Here is a 17,090-nt window from a genome sequence, read left to right as displayed (position 1 = left end):
TGTTGCCCTGGATTATGGCGACGATGGCTGTTATGGCCGGGCGGCTGGGCATCCCCATCGTGATGCGATGGACGTGTGTGAGGGACTTGTTGTGCGCGCGAAAAGTCGGCAAACGATGCAGATCGACAGGCTAGGACAAGCACACAACGATGGGGGCAGGGGAACGATGACACCTGCACAGCACCCTACGCATCTTTTACATGGTACTCACACTCTCGCTCCCTCCAAAGGCATGCCGCAGCTAGACACTGCAAGTCCCCTCGACTGCAGTGTCCCCCTCGACGATGCGATCTCCCCCTTGAAGCGTCGTATCACACTGGTGTGCCTTGCAGTAGCCTGTCTGCCGTCACCACCACCAGGACCTGGCCCGCTCCGCTGCCCCTTTTTGCTCATTCGCATGCCGGGCTGCGGCTTGCGGGGTTGATCCCAGGTATTGCCACCAGCACGAAAAAAATTCCACAGTCTGTGCATTTCATTCCCAGCTCACCTCGCTCTCCCAAGCAAGCCAAGTCACCTCACCTCAGCCTCCCTGCTGCGCGTGTTCTCGTCAATCCGAGTCAGGGGCCGGGGGCCTTCTAGCCATCCGTCCCGCGCTGGAGATCGCCACGACCCTCCACTTTTGGGACCCTGGCTAGTAGCTGGGCGAAACAGCCCATGGAGGGAGGCATCGCAAGGCACCGTCCTATCACAGCATGCAGTCGGCCATGCCACCATCACCGGCCGGACCCCCCGTGCCCCCTGGGTCGATCCGTCATGCCTCGAAATCCCATGTCCAGATGCCAAAGTCTTGGCCTGACTGGCCCGTCCTCCTCGCTCGCCTGTCTTGGGCCGCCGCCTAGCAGCGACGCCATGTCTCCCGACCACTCCAAAGTGGGACCTTCTTGATCCAGTCCTCCGCCGACCTGCGAGGGGGAACACACACCCTCTTCCCGCGTCCAACCCTGGATCCATCGACCACCAATCATTGCGGGATCGATGTCCGTTCCCGCGTCTGTTCCTGGCCCTGTTTGCCCTCTCCTTCCACTTGCGCCTCTAGCGTCGTGATCCGTACGCCTACGCCGGCATTCGTGCCCGCTGACCGTCATGGTTGCTCCTAGGGGGGGCCTGGCCTTGCGGGCCTCGCAGACCACCTCCTCCTGGGGGGCACTGACGTCCCCTCCGTTCCTCACAACCCTGAGATTCTCTCCTTGTCTTATAAAGTGCCCCCTCCATCCCGACATCTACCAGCACCCTTCTTTCGTTCATCACGTCTTTCACATTCCTTTCGTGGGCTTCAGATCCGAGCAGCTGTGTCGTTTCGACCTCCTCACCTTCTCATTTTTTCACTCCTTCACACGAGGCTAGCCCTTGTCCAAACTTGCTTATCTATCCAAACACGCCTGGCGCATTACCATCCTTTCAGAGCAACCAAGTTTCATCAACTCGACGAACAGTCTGCACCTGTCTACCAGCTTCCACAGCTTCAGCCATCAACCATATCAGACATCTTTTGACTAGCTCGCCGGTTCACCACAATCTCTTCGGATATCAAACGACACTGCACCAGAGACATCTACGTCCGGAACGTTCAGAAACACTCTACCGCAGCTTTCACAGCAACTCGCACGATCACTCACGCAACCCACACTCGGAAATTCTCTTAACGCAACTCACGAAATCAAAATGTACGCAAAGACTGTTCTATTCGGCGGCCTGGTCGGTCTCGCCAGCGCCCACATGAAGATGAGCTCCCCCGTTCCCTACGGCGCTGCCAGCCTCGACAACAGCCCCCTCGAGGCCGACGGATCCAACTTCCCCTGCAAGAACAGCGCCTACAGCGCCGACGGCGCCTCCAACGTCTACGCCCTCGGCTCCAGCGGCAACCCCTTGACCTTCGTTGGCTCTGCCGTCCACGGTGGTGGCTCGTGCCAAATCTCCATCACCTACGACGCCCAGCCGAACAAGAACTCTGTCTGGAAGGTCATCAAGTCTATCGAGGGTGGCTGCCCTGCCCAGGACACCCCTGGCAACCTGCCCGAGAACGCCAACCTCGAGACCCCGTTCAAGTACTCCTTTGACATCCCCAGCGACATCCCCGCCGGCAACGGCACCATCGCCTGGACCTGGTTCAACAAGGTAGGCAACCGTGAGATGTACATGAACTGCGGTCCCGTCACTCTGACCGGTACCGGCGGCTCCGAGTCGGCTTACAACGCGCTTCCTGACATGTTCACCGCGAACATCGGCAACGGATGCGGAACACCTGCCGACACCGACCTCCAGTTCCCCAACCCTGGCCAAGTTGTCGAGAAGCTGAACGGCGCTACTTCTGTCTTTGCCGCGCCCACTGGAGCTAGCTGCCAGGCTGGTAGTGGAGGCAACGGAGGCGGCAACGGAGGCAGCGAGCCTGCCCCCACCACTGCCCCTCCTACTACTGAGGCTCCCACCCCCACTGGCGGAGCCGGCGGAGCCGCGCCTTCTCTCCCGGGCGGTGTCTTCATCCCCGTTCCCGACACCCAGGCCCCTGCTCCTACTGAGGCGCCTACGTTCGAGCCTGCTCCTGAGCAGCCTTCCAAGGAGGAGCCTGCGCCTGCTCCCCAGCCTGAGGCTCCCGAGGTCACTGAGCCTACTCCCGAGCCTGAGACTCCCGTCATCACTGACCCCATCTCCGAGGCTCCTGTCCAGGACACCCCTGAGACTGAGGCTCCTGTTCCTCCCACCGACAACAACACTGCCACCACGCCTGGCTCTGGTTGTGCCAACGAGGGCGAGTGGAACTGCGTCGGTGGCACCTCGTTCCAGCGCTGTGCCAGCGGAGCTTGGTCCGTCGTCATGCAGCTCGCTGCCGGCACTAGTTGCGAGGCTGGCCAGAGCGCCAACATCAACATGATTGTGACCCGCAACGGCAGGAAGCGCGTCATCCGCAGCATTTCTGCCTAAAGAGACGGCGATCTTCTGATCTTGTTCTCTTCAAACAAAGTGTGATACCCGTAGGGAACATTATGGGCCATTTGGGACTTGGGCGGTATATGAATAAGGTTACGGGTACAAACGGGTGGGGCAGGTTTACGGGGTGTTTGGGTCATTTTTATCTTGGAGGAGTCGTGGCATGGTCCAGTGGCATCTTCTTCCGCACTTTTCTTGTACATAGAACATTCTCTTATTGGCATGTCACCGATTGGTGAATGGGGTAACGTGTATGGTTAGATCAGAGCATCCTTACAGGAGCATCTTGAGTATCAACAAAACACATTCAAGATGTACTCTATGAACTCAAAAACTCTCGCGTCGCGACCACGCTGCGACTTGACGTCTTGGAATGATGTCATTTACACCAGTTCACAGAGCCGCAAACCGCACATATTTTGTCAACGGATTGTTTCGAACACAGTGTTCATCTGACATCAGTCGGTACGTATCGCGTCCGGTTGCCTTGCAGAGAGTATGAACCTTGACGTAAAAGATGATCGGCGTTTGTAGTATCTACTGCCAGCGCTCTTGAAGGCGCTGCTCATCACAGCCACGTATCGCCGCCCCTGTTTCCTCCTGTGTGGCGTTTCCTCAGTTTACCCAACCAGCTTCGCCTGGGATTTGTGTTGCCTTTCCTCAACGACTTGAGCTGTATCGGCACCACCGATGGGTCCGTATCGATGCCCACGTGCGCCCTCCCGTCAACGCCAATGTACCTCCCGAAACTAAACGTGCGAGTCTTGTACTGCTCGGGGCTGCATTCCCTCACGGCCGTGCTAGCCGCCACGTAGGCCAGCACGGAGGCGATGTTTGTCGGCATCCGCGGCAAGAAGAAGGCGATGGACCAGCCGTAGAGCACGGCGGCGACGACGAGGCTGAGGCTGAGGATGGTCGTGCTGACGAGGAAGGCGGGTTCGGACATGAAGATGCGCGTCTCAAGGGCCCATCGCTGGCCCTCAAAGGCCGGCTCGGCGGACGAGTCATTGTCAAAGATGAAGGAGTTGAGGCCGAGGAAGAGGGCGAAGAGACGTGTGTACATCGGGCCCACGTGGTCGAGCATGGTTTCCGGGCTCGGCAGGGGTTTGAGGGGGTTGACGAAATCGGAGCTGTTCGTTTCCAGCCTGATGAGTTCGCTCATCCAGTCGCGGGTGAAGGTGTGGTTGTGCCAGCGCCCCTCGGCTCTAGCGATGATGTTGTTCGAAACAATGATGAGGTTGTCTGTCTGGTTGGTGAAGCCAGGGTAGCCGAGGTCGTACTCCATCTCGCTGGCCTTTTCATATTCGAGGACGTGACCTTCGGTGTTGATCGTCACGTCAAACAAGGCGGTGCGGAAGCGAGGATAACAGAGCACGAAGCCAGACTCCACGGTGCCGTTGGCGTCGCTGCCGTTGGATGTTCGACCCCAGCCCATGATGAACGTCTTTGCGCATGGTTCGGCCAGCCTGCCAGATAGAAACGTGTCTGGGGATTCGACGGAAGAAGGACCCTGCGGTGGTGCTGTGGATTCGTTCAAGCGGAGGTATTCCGGTTGATAGACATCGGTGCATCCGAGAGACTTCGTTATAGAGTGCTTGGCCTTGAAGTCGGTTAAATCCACTGAAGGCGGTTGCGTGTTCGATATAGCCGTCTCGCATTGGGGATCAATACCATATCCACGTGTCCGCCCCCGAAGAATCTCGGTTGTATTTTTACCACCAGTCTGAGATGCGGAGAATGGCTGGAAAAAATACTCCGTCGAAGTCCAAGGTGGGAGTGTTGTGTTCAAAGTAATGTTGGCTGAAGTGACGTAGAAGTGCTCCTCGTACGGATAGGGCATCCTGAGCATATCGGCGAAAGTAGTGAGAGAGTCATTACTTAGTCGTGGTGCCGCATCGTGTTTCAATTGAATCGAGTATTCAGAGCGCGTGGGACCTTCGTTAAACAAACCACCAAGGCCAACGGCCAGAACATCGCAAAGAAGCGCCATGATACAAACGATGGCCAGCATATAGTGTCGTGCCCGTAGTGCGCGCCAGACCACGAGTTGCGGCGGAATCGAGGTGTAGTTTGCGTCGATCGACCCTCTACTTGTGCTTTGACCTTCGAAAAGGTCCTTGAACGGTTGAAGGACGCAAAGAAGGCGGTTTACTAGCACCCAGAATGGCTCTATCAGAGTCGCAAGCACCGTCGGAATGAAACTTTGCAAAATCAGTAGAACCTCAAAGCTTTCATGGGGACGGATGAGACCTGTTGGTTGGCTTCTGTCAGCAGACAAACTGGACATGCAATGAGGGTAACAGACCACCAAGAGCTTCTTCCTTTACTTTCAGGTAAGTAAGCCCAGCTAGCATTGCCAGTAAAGCCATGATGAAAGCAATCCCACTGCATGTTCGAAGAGCCAGCGGCTCAACAGGTTCGTAATGACCTGCAGAAGGCCGGAAGAGCGACAGGATCCTGTCAGGCCGATCCCCTGACCCCAAGATCTTGAGCTCTGTGGCACCAGATGCAGAATCACAACCGCAGCATAATCTGAACCTTTCGTCCTCGAACTCATTACGAAGCTTCTCTTCAGGCGTAGACCCCTGCCCAGAGAACTCATCAAGCAGCTCTGGGCTCTTCCGAATAACCTGGATCAGTGCGCTGACAGATCCTGGTTCTCCGAGCAGCTTACTCTCTTTGGCTTGAATACACCAGAGGAGTGCCAGCGACATTGCACCAACAAGCAGGAGCAGAGTCTCGACGACAAGGGATATCGGTCTACTGACGATAAACCCATGCATGAAATATGTCGCCGTGCCATTCGTGGGAGCTACATCATCCGCATCTGCCAGGACCTTGTTGACAGCCAGATGAAACAGCATCTTTTGTGGCGCCACGAAAGCTTGCCCCAGTGCGGTATGGTTGCCATAATCTTTGGCCGGTTTGCTGGGGTCCGATCCAACCGCGAAGCCAACCATCGGAGACGCAGGCAAAGAAAAGCCGGTATCATAAAGGCGGGTGTACTGCTCCAGGAAATGGTGAGCATACCAATCTCGATCCGTTGCGACTGCTGACACTCCGCTGCCGAGGAGATAATGGAGGCCCGTATGGTTGAACTCTGTGTCCAAAAGTGTTTCGCGAGGGCCGAGAGGAACGATGCTGTCTTCAATCGGAATAGATCTAGGTCCTGAGACGGTGGCAGATACCTTTTGCTTGTAGTACGTCGCCTCGCAAAACACCGCCGTTACGTTGGTCTTGCCCACCTCAACAAAAGCACTCCAGATGGCCAGGAATTGGTTTGACGTATTGCGGGAGCAAGTTGGGCTAGCTAGGAAATAATCCGCATGAGCATCGTTGTGATACCCAATGTAAAGCAGCCTGAAAGGATATTTGCCTGCGTGTGAGTTGTATGGGACTATCGTACTGGCATTGCAGCCTCGCCCGTTGTTGAAGTGATAGGCGCCGTAGATTGGGCTATCGCTGATAGCAGCTCGCCAACACTCAAGTTCGGTGGTCAGTTTCGTGGTTGTGCCCGTCCAATTCGCCGCCGGGCCACCAGTCTCGGGAGACTGGGATGATTTAAAGGGCAACAGAGTATAATCGGGTGCTGTAAAGGGCAGAAGAGGCTGGCCAAGCCACGTTGTCGCAAACCCGACGTTCATGATGGACTGGTCGAGCAGAACGGATTGGTTACTTGCAGGCAGAAATGACGAGGTTATGGCCACTGGAAGCTGCTTTTTGACAACGACGAGTCCTGATCCGATGACGGAACTCTGAAGAGGTGTGATGAGCCAGAAGATAATGATCATGCTGATGCCAGCCAGAAACGTCGGCCAGTGACTTCAAGTCAAGTCAGCTTCTAGGCAGATTGCCACCATGACGCCCCGAGCTTGACCCCGTCCACGCCGGGCCTCGAGGATTAGATCCCGACGCAAGGAAATCTACTGACCGTCGTTTGGCAGCGCTGAATGGAACAAATCCAATGAAGTTGTAGGGATATTCCGAGAAGAGTGAATCTTTTCCGGGAGCGCCGTCTGTCGCAGACAACTCGAGCCAGGGCTGAATCCGTTTGACATCCAGGTCAACCCAGCTCCATATCATACTGTAAAACACAGCAACTATCGTAGGCAGAAAGAGGTAGGCGAAATTGGTTGCAGCAGTGTTGTCTTCCGGATGGTGGACAAGGGCTAAGCCGCCCTCGCGATTGCTTTGCACTGCGAGCAGCTCCGTGCCAATTGCAATGAGTGCAGAGATGATGGTGAAGGGCAGAAGAGTCTGTGCTCGCATTGACATGGGCTTCCAGCCATGCTTATGCTCTGGGACAATTAGTCTTCTTGTGGTATTAATAGTAGTTCGGGTCGAACCTCATACCACCGACCAGGCTACACTCGCTGTCCGTCTTCTCTAGCATCCTTGGGAAAATCGGCTTTCGAGACTCTGTCCGTCCTGAAGGTGTCGTTTTCTCCGCCGGGGAGGTATTCCGTGAGCCATGGTCATGCGAAGAGACCTCTGTTAGCGCGACGACAGGCCTCTTGCTCGTCCAGAACATGGCGAGGCGCAACAAAATAACCACCAGAAGAGTGACCTCTGGCAGCCACACAGAAATGAAAAACGGCCCTAAGGCTAGACGAACAGGAAGAAAGAGAACGAAAGCCCAGAGACGAGCGGCCCGTCCCCCGCGGGAACGCTGCCGCGTCTTATGGTACTAAGAGAGCCGCCCATGGAGAGGGGGCGGTCCCGGTGGAACGGTCGACCAAGACGAGCTCGTGGTGTGCCTCCATGTCGCCGGCCTGTGATTCGCCGGCGACAAGCTGCGGTTGGTACGAGGTTATGCAAGGCACAGCAGCTGTGCCTGTCGTAGCGGGGACTGAAACGCGCGGAAGCTGGATGAGGTCGCTTGGATGGTCATCGCGATGGGCTGTGATGAATGGGAGGGTACTATTAAGCGCCGACAGTCGAGAGCTTGGGGGCGGATAGACGGGTCCCCCACACAAGCGCGAAGAGGTCTCGTCAAAGGCATGGTAGGGTCGATTATGATAATTGCACGACGGATGTTGGTTTCTGCAAAATATCTCGGCAATTGATCACGATGGCATGTCTGGATGGGAGAAAGGAATGCTGAAGGGGATGAGGCTTGGGTGGTGCACTTTGTGGCGTCGGACTTCTTACCTCAGCAAACGCAGCCTTCGACAACATGTTGGACCTCATCTCATTGACGGGGACTGCTGAGAGTGGTGAAGGTGCTATGACATGACAACCTGCAGATAAGCACGATTGCTCTCAGTCAGATGATATTCCATGATGGTGCATCAAGTTCAATATTCGGAAGGCTTCGCATGTGACCAAATCGCCTCCAATGGCTGGTTCAAATATGCCCGTCACCAAAGGTGAGCCGGAATTGCTGCGTTCGGTCGCTGCACATGCTGCTATTGGGGGCCCGAATCAGTACGTGCTACCGTGTTGGGCGCTGAGGGACCCGACTCAGTGCATCAGTACGTCTGTTGCGCTCAGTCCCGTTGGTGACGAGGCCCAACGTTCTGACCTTCCAGATGTGCAGTGTATTGGTCGCATGACTAGCATGACTTCCACATGGTTGCATCGAGAGATGGCCATTGACCTGTCGCCGACCCACTTACACTTAACCTTATCGGTGAGCAGATGCTCGCTATCTAGAGAGGTATGTGTAGACCAGTCCGGAATTCGTCCTGGAGGCTCCTGCATGGAGGCACCTGTTGCTCTGGTAGCCATCATTCAGATGTATCAAGTGATGACAATCGCTGAGCACGGGAAGCGAAAAGGTCCAAGCCACGAAGCATCAGAGTCAGTTGCTGGTAGCGTCGTATGTCGTGAAGAGTGGAGGTTCTGACGAATTTCCAAACGGCCATGTCGCCATGGCCGCTCCACGCTCCATCGATGGCCGATAGTGGCGTTGAATTCGGCGATTGGTAATCGGATGCTGTTGCAGCCATCCTTCCTTGTCTTCCTGCCTTCCTGCCTTCCCAACTGTCCTGACGCGCCGCTGAGGGCAAGCCCATCTCCCAATCTCTATTTCGTACTTTCTCATCTTGTCGACTATTATCCGACGACCTGTCCAAGATTGGCCACGTGGGAATTCGCCGTCCGATCCTTCAGCCTTCCACACCGATATCACTGAAAGCAGTCTGTCTCACCTCGGAGTGAGACTTGCACGGACCCGACATGGAGACCCCGTTGACCACTCGGCCGAAGCCGCCACCTCTGGACTTGAGCCACCACTACTCGACCATCACCAATCTGCGGGAGCCCAGCGCCATTAAGAAGTACTACAAGTACTTTCAGATCCCAGGGTTGGGCAACCTAGCGGGAGGTAAGTCTAACAAAGCTCGCCTCCGATGCGTCCCCAATCGTCCTACCCAAGCAACAACTATACTATCACACTGCATACGCCATCTCCAGCCCCGTTCGTGATTCGATCGCAAAGGCAGTCTCCATTATTTCGCCTCCACACTCCAGCAGCATAAAGGGTACCAACTGCTGATTCAGTCCGCCAGGTCTCCCGAACGCCCAATTCTTCCCCTTCGACACGCTCGAAGCGCAGGCCGCCAAACCTGAACGATGGACACCCTCGCCCAACGAGCCCCCAAGTCCTGGGGCCCTCGCCGACCGGCTGGCTGTGTCGGGCCTGTCGTCGGCTCCGAATGGCGTACCTAAGAGCAAGCATGCCGACACGCGCAAGACGAAGGCGACCAAGCACAAAGACGACGAGCCTCAAAACGCACAGCATCTTACTGTGCCCATGAGCGATCCCCAAACAGATCCTTTCAGGAAGATTGACGTCACCACGGCTCTCCAGTACGGGACCGCAGAAGGCTACGCACCGCTCCTGGCCTACATACGCCACTTTGCCCGCACAAACCTTCACCCCAATGTCCCCTATGCGAAGGGCCCCGAGGTCATCCTCACCTGCGGTTCGACAGATGGCATGGCCAAGTCGCTCGAGCTCCTCGTGACCCCGTGGGATGCCCGTCATGATTCCCCACGAGACCGCCCCCACCTCCTTGTTGAGAAGTTCCTCTACTCCAATGTCCTCGCGCAGAGCATGCCCCGTGGCGTGCGGCCTGTGCCCGTCGAGATTGACGCCGAGGGCATGCGTGCTGACGGACCCGGCGGACTTGAGGAGGTCCTCAGTGGGTGGAACGATCTTGACGGCAAGAGGCCTCGTATCATGTACACCGTCACCATGGGCCACAACCCCACGAGCGGCGTGCTGTCTGTCGAGCGGCGCAAGGCCATCTATGCGCTGTGCCAGAAGTACGATGTCATCATCGTCGAGGACGACCCGTACTGGTATCTTCAGTACCCGTCCGCTGCGGCCGAGGAGGCCGCCTCGCGAGGCAAGCCTGTGCCGACGCCCAAGCCGACACCGAAACCGGTCAACTCGTCTGGCTATGAATTTCTCGATTCTTTGGTGCCGTCTTACCTTAGCCTTGATGTCGACGGCAGAGTCATTCGACTCGACACCTTTTCCAAGACGATTGCCCCCGGATGCCGCCTCGGCTGGATAACCGCTCAACCCGAGTTCATTGAGCGCTTCACAAGGTAAGCCCATTCTACCACCCCTTGTTCCCCCGCCCCCATAGAGCACCAACCTGACATCAACGACGCAGAATCACCGGAACGACCACCCAGCAGCCCTCGGGGCTTCGTGCAAGGCCTGGTCTCGGGAGCTCCTCATCGGCTCCCAGCCCGACGCGAAATCCGCGGACGCCGCCCTGCCGGCGGCCCAGCGCCCCGCCTTTGCCGACTGGAACACGTCGGGCTGGGTACGCTGGCTAGCCGGCCTCCGGGGCCAGTACGAGCGGCGCATGTGCCGCATGGCGCGCATCCTCGACGAGGGCGCCCACCAGCTCAAGCAGTCGACGCCGACGCGCGACGACCTCGCCGACTGGGGCGTTGTCACCAAGACGCGCCTCTACGACTTTGACTGGGCCCGCGGCGGCATGTTCCTCTGGCTGCGGCTGCGGTTCGAGACGCACCCACTGTGGCAGGCCCGGGGCCGCGGCACCGCCGACGGGTAGATTTCGTCGACGGCGCTGTGCTGAGCCACGCCCTCCTGGCGCTCGGCACGCGGCGCCCGCACCTCGTCATCCCGGCGCCGGGCCTCATTTTTGCTGCCGACGAGAGGGTCAGGGCCGAGAGCGCGTGGGCGTACCTCAGGCTCTGCTTTGCGGCGGTGGCGGAGGAGGAGATTGAGCCCTGCACGGAGCGCTTCGTTGGCACTGTGCACAAGTTTTGGCGGATCAAGAGCGTGCGCGAGATTGAGGAGCTGCTGGACGAGTTCAATGGCTACGAGGCGCTGGGGGACGAGGGCATGGGCAATTTGATGGGCATGGGCATGGGATGCTGAGTGCGACTCACGGTGGAGCGTCCACGGTGGCAGATTCATACCTAAGTCTACGAGACACGACAATCATGACAGAATACAAACATGACAGACTACAAACATAGTGAGACCTGTTGAGGTGAGACTTGCCAGGCCAAGATTTTTTTGGCAAAAAATGCACATGCACATCACAGGGCGTAGCGTAAGACGCGTGTGTAGAGTCATAATGGGAATCTTCTTTCATTGATGAAGAGGTCAACATTCCTAGTTGCCATTACGCCCCAAAGTAGAAACCATGCATGCCAGAGCCAAACTCTCGTCCCTTTTCCCGACGTCGTACGCAGATACCGAAACAGAAACCACTCCTCTCCTTGCGAGGGCGGTCTTAGTTCTTCTTCTGGGCAGCCTCCTTGGCGAACACTGCGGCGTAGGGGTTGAGGCGGAGCATAACCTGCTTGTTGCGCAGAGGGTTCTTCTTCTGCACGGCGGAGCGGCGGGTGGTGGGGCCGCCCTTGGCCTCGCGGATGGCCGACTGGGTCTCCTGGGAGTTGATGAGACGGCTGAGGTCAGACTGGGAGATGATGTTGGAGGGCAGGAGGAAGTCCTTCTTGAGCTCGGAGGGGGTGGTGGTGGTGCCGTAGATGGTGTCGAGGGCCTTGAAGGCGGCCGAGGTCCAGACGATGAAGCGGCCGAGGTGACCGCCGGGGGCGAGCTGGAGGAGGTTGAGGTCGGTGACGGCCGAGGTCTCGACACCGGCAATGTTGCGGAAGCCGGAGATGAGCTCCTTGCCGTCGACCTCGGGGTCGTAGACGACCAGGGGGCCGCGGCGCTGGCGGAAACGACGACCACGCATCTTACCCTTACCGGCGCGGAGCTTCTTGGACTTCTTGACCTTGTCGAGGTCAGGGCCGGCACCGACGGACTTCAGGAGACCGGCGGCGGCAGAGGTCTTGGCGAAAGCGGCGCTCTTGAAGGCATCAGAGTCGATGACGAGGGGAACCTCGACAACGTTGGAGATGCGGTGGCCACGGGCGAGCAGGAGGGGAGCGACGGCAGAGGCAGCCAGGGCAGAGGCAACAGCGTAGCGCCTGAGATTTGGTCAGTATTTTTTTTCCCCTCTTCTTCAAGTCTGGTGCAGGAGACAGAAAACATACTTCTGGCCCAGATTGACCTTGACGTGCCACTTGCGCCAGACCTTGGTAGGGGCGAACATGCGACCGGAACGGCACATGTTACCGAAGGCAGCCTGACCGGCACGGTGGGTACCACCACCAGAGACACGGGGAATACGGGCGACGGCACGACCTGTGGTGTTTTTGTCAGTACAAAAAGTCCAACGACACGATATGTTCCAGGCAGCCGACGTCGAGCCTGCGCACGCCCAGAGTTTTCCTTCCTGCAGAATTCCCACTCTTGCCGTGCGCAGTACCCTCGAGCAGTTCGGCTTCCTCCCATAATCCTTCTCATGGGATCTCCAGGTGACGACTAACCAGTTCCCCAAGACTCGGCGGAAGTCTGTTCACCGGCCTTCTCGCTCACGGCGTAAGGCTGGCGCTTGTTCTTGGCGAGACCCTTGTGCACATCCTGGACGATATCGGTACGGATCGGGCTGGAGAAGACGACGGGCCAGGTGTGGGTGTTGCCGGTGGCCTTGCCATCGCCGCCGATGATGGTGACAGTAGGTCGCGAAGCCATTGTGTATTGGTGATCGACCCTGCGGAGGAAAACGTCAGATTAGTTGTCTGGTTGACAATCGTGCTGGGGTTCAGCTGCGAGTGGAAAAATTGAGGCTGCAAAATTTCGTACCTGGGTCTGGGTGGACTTCGTGCTGTTGGTTAGTGACGGGAGTGAAGGTTGCGACTCGGAGGGCTCACGAGAGAAATTCACCAGATTATTTTCTCACAGTTGCGGTGCCCAGTTTGGTGGGCAGACCCTAAGCGGTACGTACCCACATTTGGCGAGTGGTGGGGTACAAAGTCACGTGAGCTTCCGTGGAAATCGCCGTGCGGCCGCTTCCAGCTACCTCAATTGTACACTGTGCGATGGAATCCACATCGCCGCTGTCACTTCCGGTACTTGCATGTTGCACGTTCAGCGCTATTCGCCACCAGTCTCCCAGTGCTGTTTCTGCAGCATGCAATGCTGGAGCGAACTGTCTCTCGACTGCGTCCTGACATTTTGGGAATCACTCAAACTTGGACCAGCAGATACGCCGACAATCATCAATGTTTCTCGTCCGTTCATATCTATCTGGTATTCTTTCTGATTTCATTATTCATTTGATTGCTTCGTCGAATCTTCCATGGCCATGATCATTCCCACTTCTTCCACGTGCTGATAAGCTTTTCCATCTCCTTCTCCGTCCACTCGTCCTGTCCCCGACGCTTGTCCAGCCGGGCCAGCTCGGCGTGGATGCTCGCCTCAATTTTCTGTCTCTCCAGCACCTTACCCTCGAGGTACTTGACATCATTGCGCCGACATGCTTTTCTAAACACCTCGCGCATGCGCTCAGAGTAGAGTTGGCAGGTCGCGATGCTCAGTTGCTTCGGCCGCATGGAAAAGCTTCGGGCAACCTGACCGTCTTGGAGAATCCGGGGTTTCACAACGTCATCGTAGCAGTCGCCGCAGACCGTCAGTTCTGGTAAGTGCTGCATGACATACCAGTTTTCCCCCGCCACAGGGCGATCCTCGCGACACTCTGTGAACATGGAGATGCGATCAATCGTCTTGGCAAGACTCGGAATATTCGGTGCCGAGGTCGCCGCGATAGCCTGGTCGCACGTCGTTTCCATGGCGTCAAAATAAAGCATGAATCGCTTCCGATCGGGATGGTAACGCATGGCACAAATATTATTCGAAGGCAACGCCATTGCCTGAGTTTGTATGAAACACCCTGTAAGACTGGGCAGAAGAACTTCGATTGTCTTGGCGCATTCATAACAGACGTTGAAATCGGGCAAAGTGCCATCACGATTTGGGTTCTGGATGGAGAACCAAGTCCGCAGCACAACGCGGTCCCCGGGACACGGCTGGCTCTTCGCAAGCTTCGCAATCTGGTGGAAAAGTCGTAAATCGGGCTGATTGTATTTGAGCGTTAGTAACCAGGCGATGCGGTACCACGGCGACGTCCCAAAGTCACAACTAATGGGCTTGTCGATAGACCTGAACAGGTTCGGCAGGAATTCACTGCGAAACGCCGACTTTCCGAATACGCCCGAGTAGCAATCAGGGCAGATGTTGAAGTTTTCGCAATGAGATAAGCAGAGCCAATCTGTTTTGCCAGCCACGCCTTTGGTCCTGGGACAGTCCGGAATTTGAACGGCGCCATCTCGCCCTGTATCTTCTGAATAGCGGCGGTAGGCACCCACCGGCCGGTCGACGGTGAGGCTGTTCTTAGACGGGTCGAAAGGAGCGGGCGGCCATGCTTGATCCTGACGCAGATCGAACTGTAATGTCGACGCTCGAGCTTCCGGTGTCACTGGCCTTGGGGGTCGTGTAAGGTCAACCGAATGAAATGGTTCGGGTGGCATGAAAGGCATCACAGCCGGCACCGATGCAGATGGTGTCAATGTCGGCGGCACTCGGGAGCGAGAACGTGGCACTCGACGCTCCTCTTCACGAGGTCCCATGATATCTTTCCGCGGCAGGATATCGTCCTCAGGATACGGCAATGTGGACTCGCGGCTACTGCGAGGCGTGGGAAAGGTGGCCGAACTGCGAGGGCCTTGCGGCTGTAGACTTTCTTCGAAGGACTTGCCGGAGATCTGCGGAGACGGGATTGGCGAAGTTGGAGCTCGTGACCTCGATCGGCCGCTCATGGGCTTTGTACGTTCCTGGGTGGGAGTCGACAAGTAGGGCCGGTCATCGTGAATCACTGTCGATCGTCTTCGTCGGGTGTTTGAAGATGGCGCCTTGGCTGCATAGTCACTGCTGGATGAGCTACCATCGCGTTGTTTTCGTGGTGGCGAATCTCTTCGATACGTTGAATTACGCTGCTCGCGCCTCCGTTCGTATCGGGAAGAGCTATCTTCTCTGTATTCATCTCGGCGGCGAGATGGCTCGCTGGGCCGGTCATCTGGCTCCTTCATGACCGGCCTAGGAGCATCGGCGTTCATGGTCGAACGTCTGGTTGCTCCTGGGCTCATCGATTGAGTGGGGCGGCCGGACGTCTCTTCTGATCTCCTCTCCACCAGGTTGGACCGGCTTCGCTGCGGTGCCAGCGGCCTGCTCTGACTCTTTGAATAGTCATAGTAGACCTTATCGCGTCCGCCAGTTGAGTGTTTTATTACCTGCGGCGAGAGAAGCTCCTCTTTTGACGTCGAGACGCGCTTCCTGGTCTGAGGCGTAAAGTATTCGGGAGGTTCAATGGCGTGGTTTATCGATTTGCTGCGGTGGTGGTTCCTTGTCTGTGGCTCTTTCATTTCAAGTTCTGTTTCGATGCGAGGCAGATCCTGTCTGCTCTTGCGCCTCTCCAGCGGCACTCGTGGTTCTGCGAGCTTCTCATCTCCAGAGGAAGGGCCGTACTTCCGAGCGGTATTGGCCTCGTAGTCCCCGCCTGTGCTTGCCTTTGGTTCGACCGGGGCCTCCTTATCCGCCGAGCCTTTCTTCAAAGGTGCAGTGGGGGCACTGGTGCTGTTGTCGGTCGAGTTGGGGATAATGACGAAGCGTCGCTCGGGGTTGTGCTCGTGAACCTCCTCCAGCAAGACCTGCTGGTCAATATCGCCTCGCGAAGGCGGTACATCGACGGAATCCGTGTCAAGGGATCCGTGCTCTTTGGACAGCGATTCGGCTTCGTCTTCGACGGTCGGGGCTGGTGGGCGAGGAAGGTATCGGGGTACGGAGGGTTCAATATTTCTTGGCGGTTCGCGCAATATGACGGTCGCATGTGGTGGAGGACTCGGCCTACGCTGTTGCGTCACAGGTCGTTCGAATCTTGCTGTGTTCTCCCGCGGCTCGTACGGCTTGGGGGTTTTCGACCTGGAAGTCGTAAAGTAGCCCGTTTGGAGTAGGCTCTCAATGTCGTTTCGGTGGTTCATGTCGACCATGTTGGGTTGTGGTCAAGAGAAGGACAAGAACAAAGCAGACCAGTTGATCTCAGGGCGTGCTTTGCATCCTCCCAATCAGTCCCAAGGGATAGACAATCAATCTTCGGGTCGCTGATCTTCACTCCACAGGCTCGTCCGATCTGCTGAGGGATGGTTGATCCGAGTCACACAGGCGGCAACAGAGACAGGCGGGGCAGGTTGAATAGGCCGTGGCGGAGTATGACGTGACCGATGCTTTGGTCAAGGCCGTAATACCAAAACAGGGTCGTTATAATTGGCAGCGCTGAGTTGAGAGAAGGGGCATCAAAGGGTGTCGTGAAGCAATCAATGTTGTTGCTGAGGAACCTTTCCAGCTAAGGTAGGCAGTGAGGGGAAGAACACGACGTGGAAGCAGGCCAAAACAAAGTGGCCAGGGTGACCGACTCTCTGTCGTCAGATGGTCCGGGCTGCCCAGTTGCTGACGGTGAGGCGCAGCCCCCTGTTATAAGGAATGACATACAGAGGTGGGGTCCAGGGACAGCAGCATACCTAGGGCCCAACATCCCTCCAAGGTCGACGAGCCCCGCCGCATGGATCCATGGGTGCTGTGCATGTCCAGCACGTCGCACCTCGCACCTCACCTGCTCGGTCCAAGCAACCACTTCAGAGCACTCAAGTGCCTCTCTCATCACTGAGTGGGTGCCTAGGTTCGGTACCTAGGTACCTAGGGGAGGTACCTAAATACAGGGCGCTTTAGGCGCCACAGCGACCTGCCTCTGGTATCCCCTCTACTTCTA

General features: G+C 57.0%; 6 protein-coding genes across 6 annotated transcripts; 2 read left to right on the top strand and 4 right to left on the bottom strand.

The window, feature by feature from the left end:
• Window positions 1-207: 207 nt before the first annotated feature.
• VDAG_01340 (uncharacterized protein) lies at window positions 208-1,085 on the bottom strand (the record flags this gene model as incomplete). Its single annotated transcript, XM_009650226.1, has 3 exons — window positions 208-411; window positions 520-818; window positions 923-1,085. The coding sequence occupies 3 exons, from the start codon at window positions 1,083-1,085 to the stop codon at window positions 208-210; spliced, it is 666 nt and encodes a 221-aa protein (XP_009648521.1).
• Window positions 1,086-1,217: 132 nt separating this feature from the next.
• VDAG_01339 (uncharacterized protein) lies at window positions 1,218-2,919 on the top strand (the record flags this gene model as incomplete). The annotated part of the gene is made up of 1 exon (XM_009650225.1): window positions 1,218-2,919. The coding sequence occupies exon 1, from the start codon at window positions 1,663-1,665 to the stop codon at window positions 2,917-2,919; it is 1,257 nt and encodes a 418-aa protein (XP_009648520.1). The 5' UTR covers window positions 1,218-1,662.
• Window positions 2,920-3,425: 506 nt separating this feature from the next.
• VDAG_01338 (uncharacterized protein) lies at window positions 3,426-6,716 on the bottom strand (the record flags this gene model as incomplete). The annotated part of the gene is made up of 2 exons (XM_009650224.1): window positions 3,426-5,175; window positions 5,231-6,716. The coding sequence occupies 2 exons, from the start codon at window positions 6,714-6,716 to the stop codon at window positions 3,494-3,496; spliced, it is 3,168 nt and encodes a 1,055-aa protein (XP_009648519.1). The 3' UTR covers window positions 3,426-3,493.
• Window positions 6,717-8,692: 1,976 nt separating this feature from the next.
• Window positions 8,693-11,293, top strand: VDAG_01337 (aromatic amino acid aminotransferase; the record flags this gene model as incomplete). The annotated part of the gene is made up of 4 exons (XM_009650223.1): window positions 8,693-9,253; window positions 9,438-10,485; window positions 10,529-10,960; window positions 10,990-11,293. The coding sequence occupies exons 1-4, from the start codon at window positions 9,106-9,108 to the stop codon at window positions 11,291-11,293; spliced, it is 1,932 nt and encodes a 643-aa protein (XP_009648518.1). The 5' UTR covers window positions 8,693-9,105.
• Window positions 11,294-11,654: 361 nt separating this feature from the next.
• VDAG_01336 (60S ribosomal protein L4-B) lies at window positions 11,655-12,964 on the bottom strand (the record flags this gene model as incomplete). The annotated part of the gene is made up of 3 exons (XM_009650222.1): window positions 11,655-12,357; window positions 12,424-12,574; window positions 12,760-12,964. 3 exons carry the CDS (start codon window positions 12,962-12,964, stop codon window positions 11,655-11,657), a joined length of 1,059 nt encoding a protein of 352 aa, XP_009648517.1.
• Window positions 12,965-13,581: 617 nt separating this feature from the next.
• On the bottom strand, window positions 13,582-16,314 carry VDAG_01335 (uncharacterized protein; the record flags this gene model as incomplete). Its single annotated transcript, XM_009650221.1, has 1 exon — window positions 13,582-16,314. The coding sequence occupies one exon, from the start codon at window positions 16,312-16,314 to the stop codon at window positions 13,582-13,584; it is 2,733 nt and encodes a 910-aa protein (XP_009648516.1).
• Between the last annotated feature and the right edge of the window lie 776 nt (window positions 16,315-17,090).

Source organism: Verticillium dahliae, genomic scaffold (genome assembly GCF_000150675.1).
Source record: "Verticillium dahliae VdLs.17 supercont1.2 genomic scaffold, whole genome shotgun sequence".
Classification (NCBI taxonomy): Eukaryota; Fungi; Ascomycota; class Sordariomycetes; order Glomerellales; family Plectosphaerellaceae; genus Verticillium; species Verticillium dahliae.
Note: the sequence above shows the minus strand (reverse complement) of the source record. Positions and strands in the feature narration are given on the sequence as shown.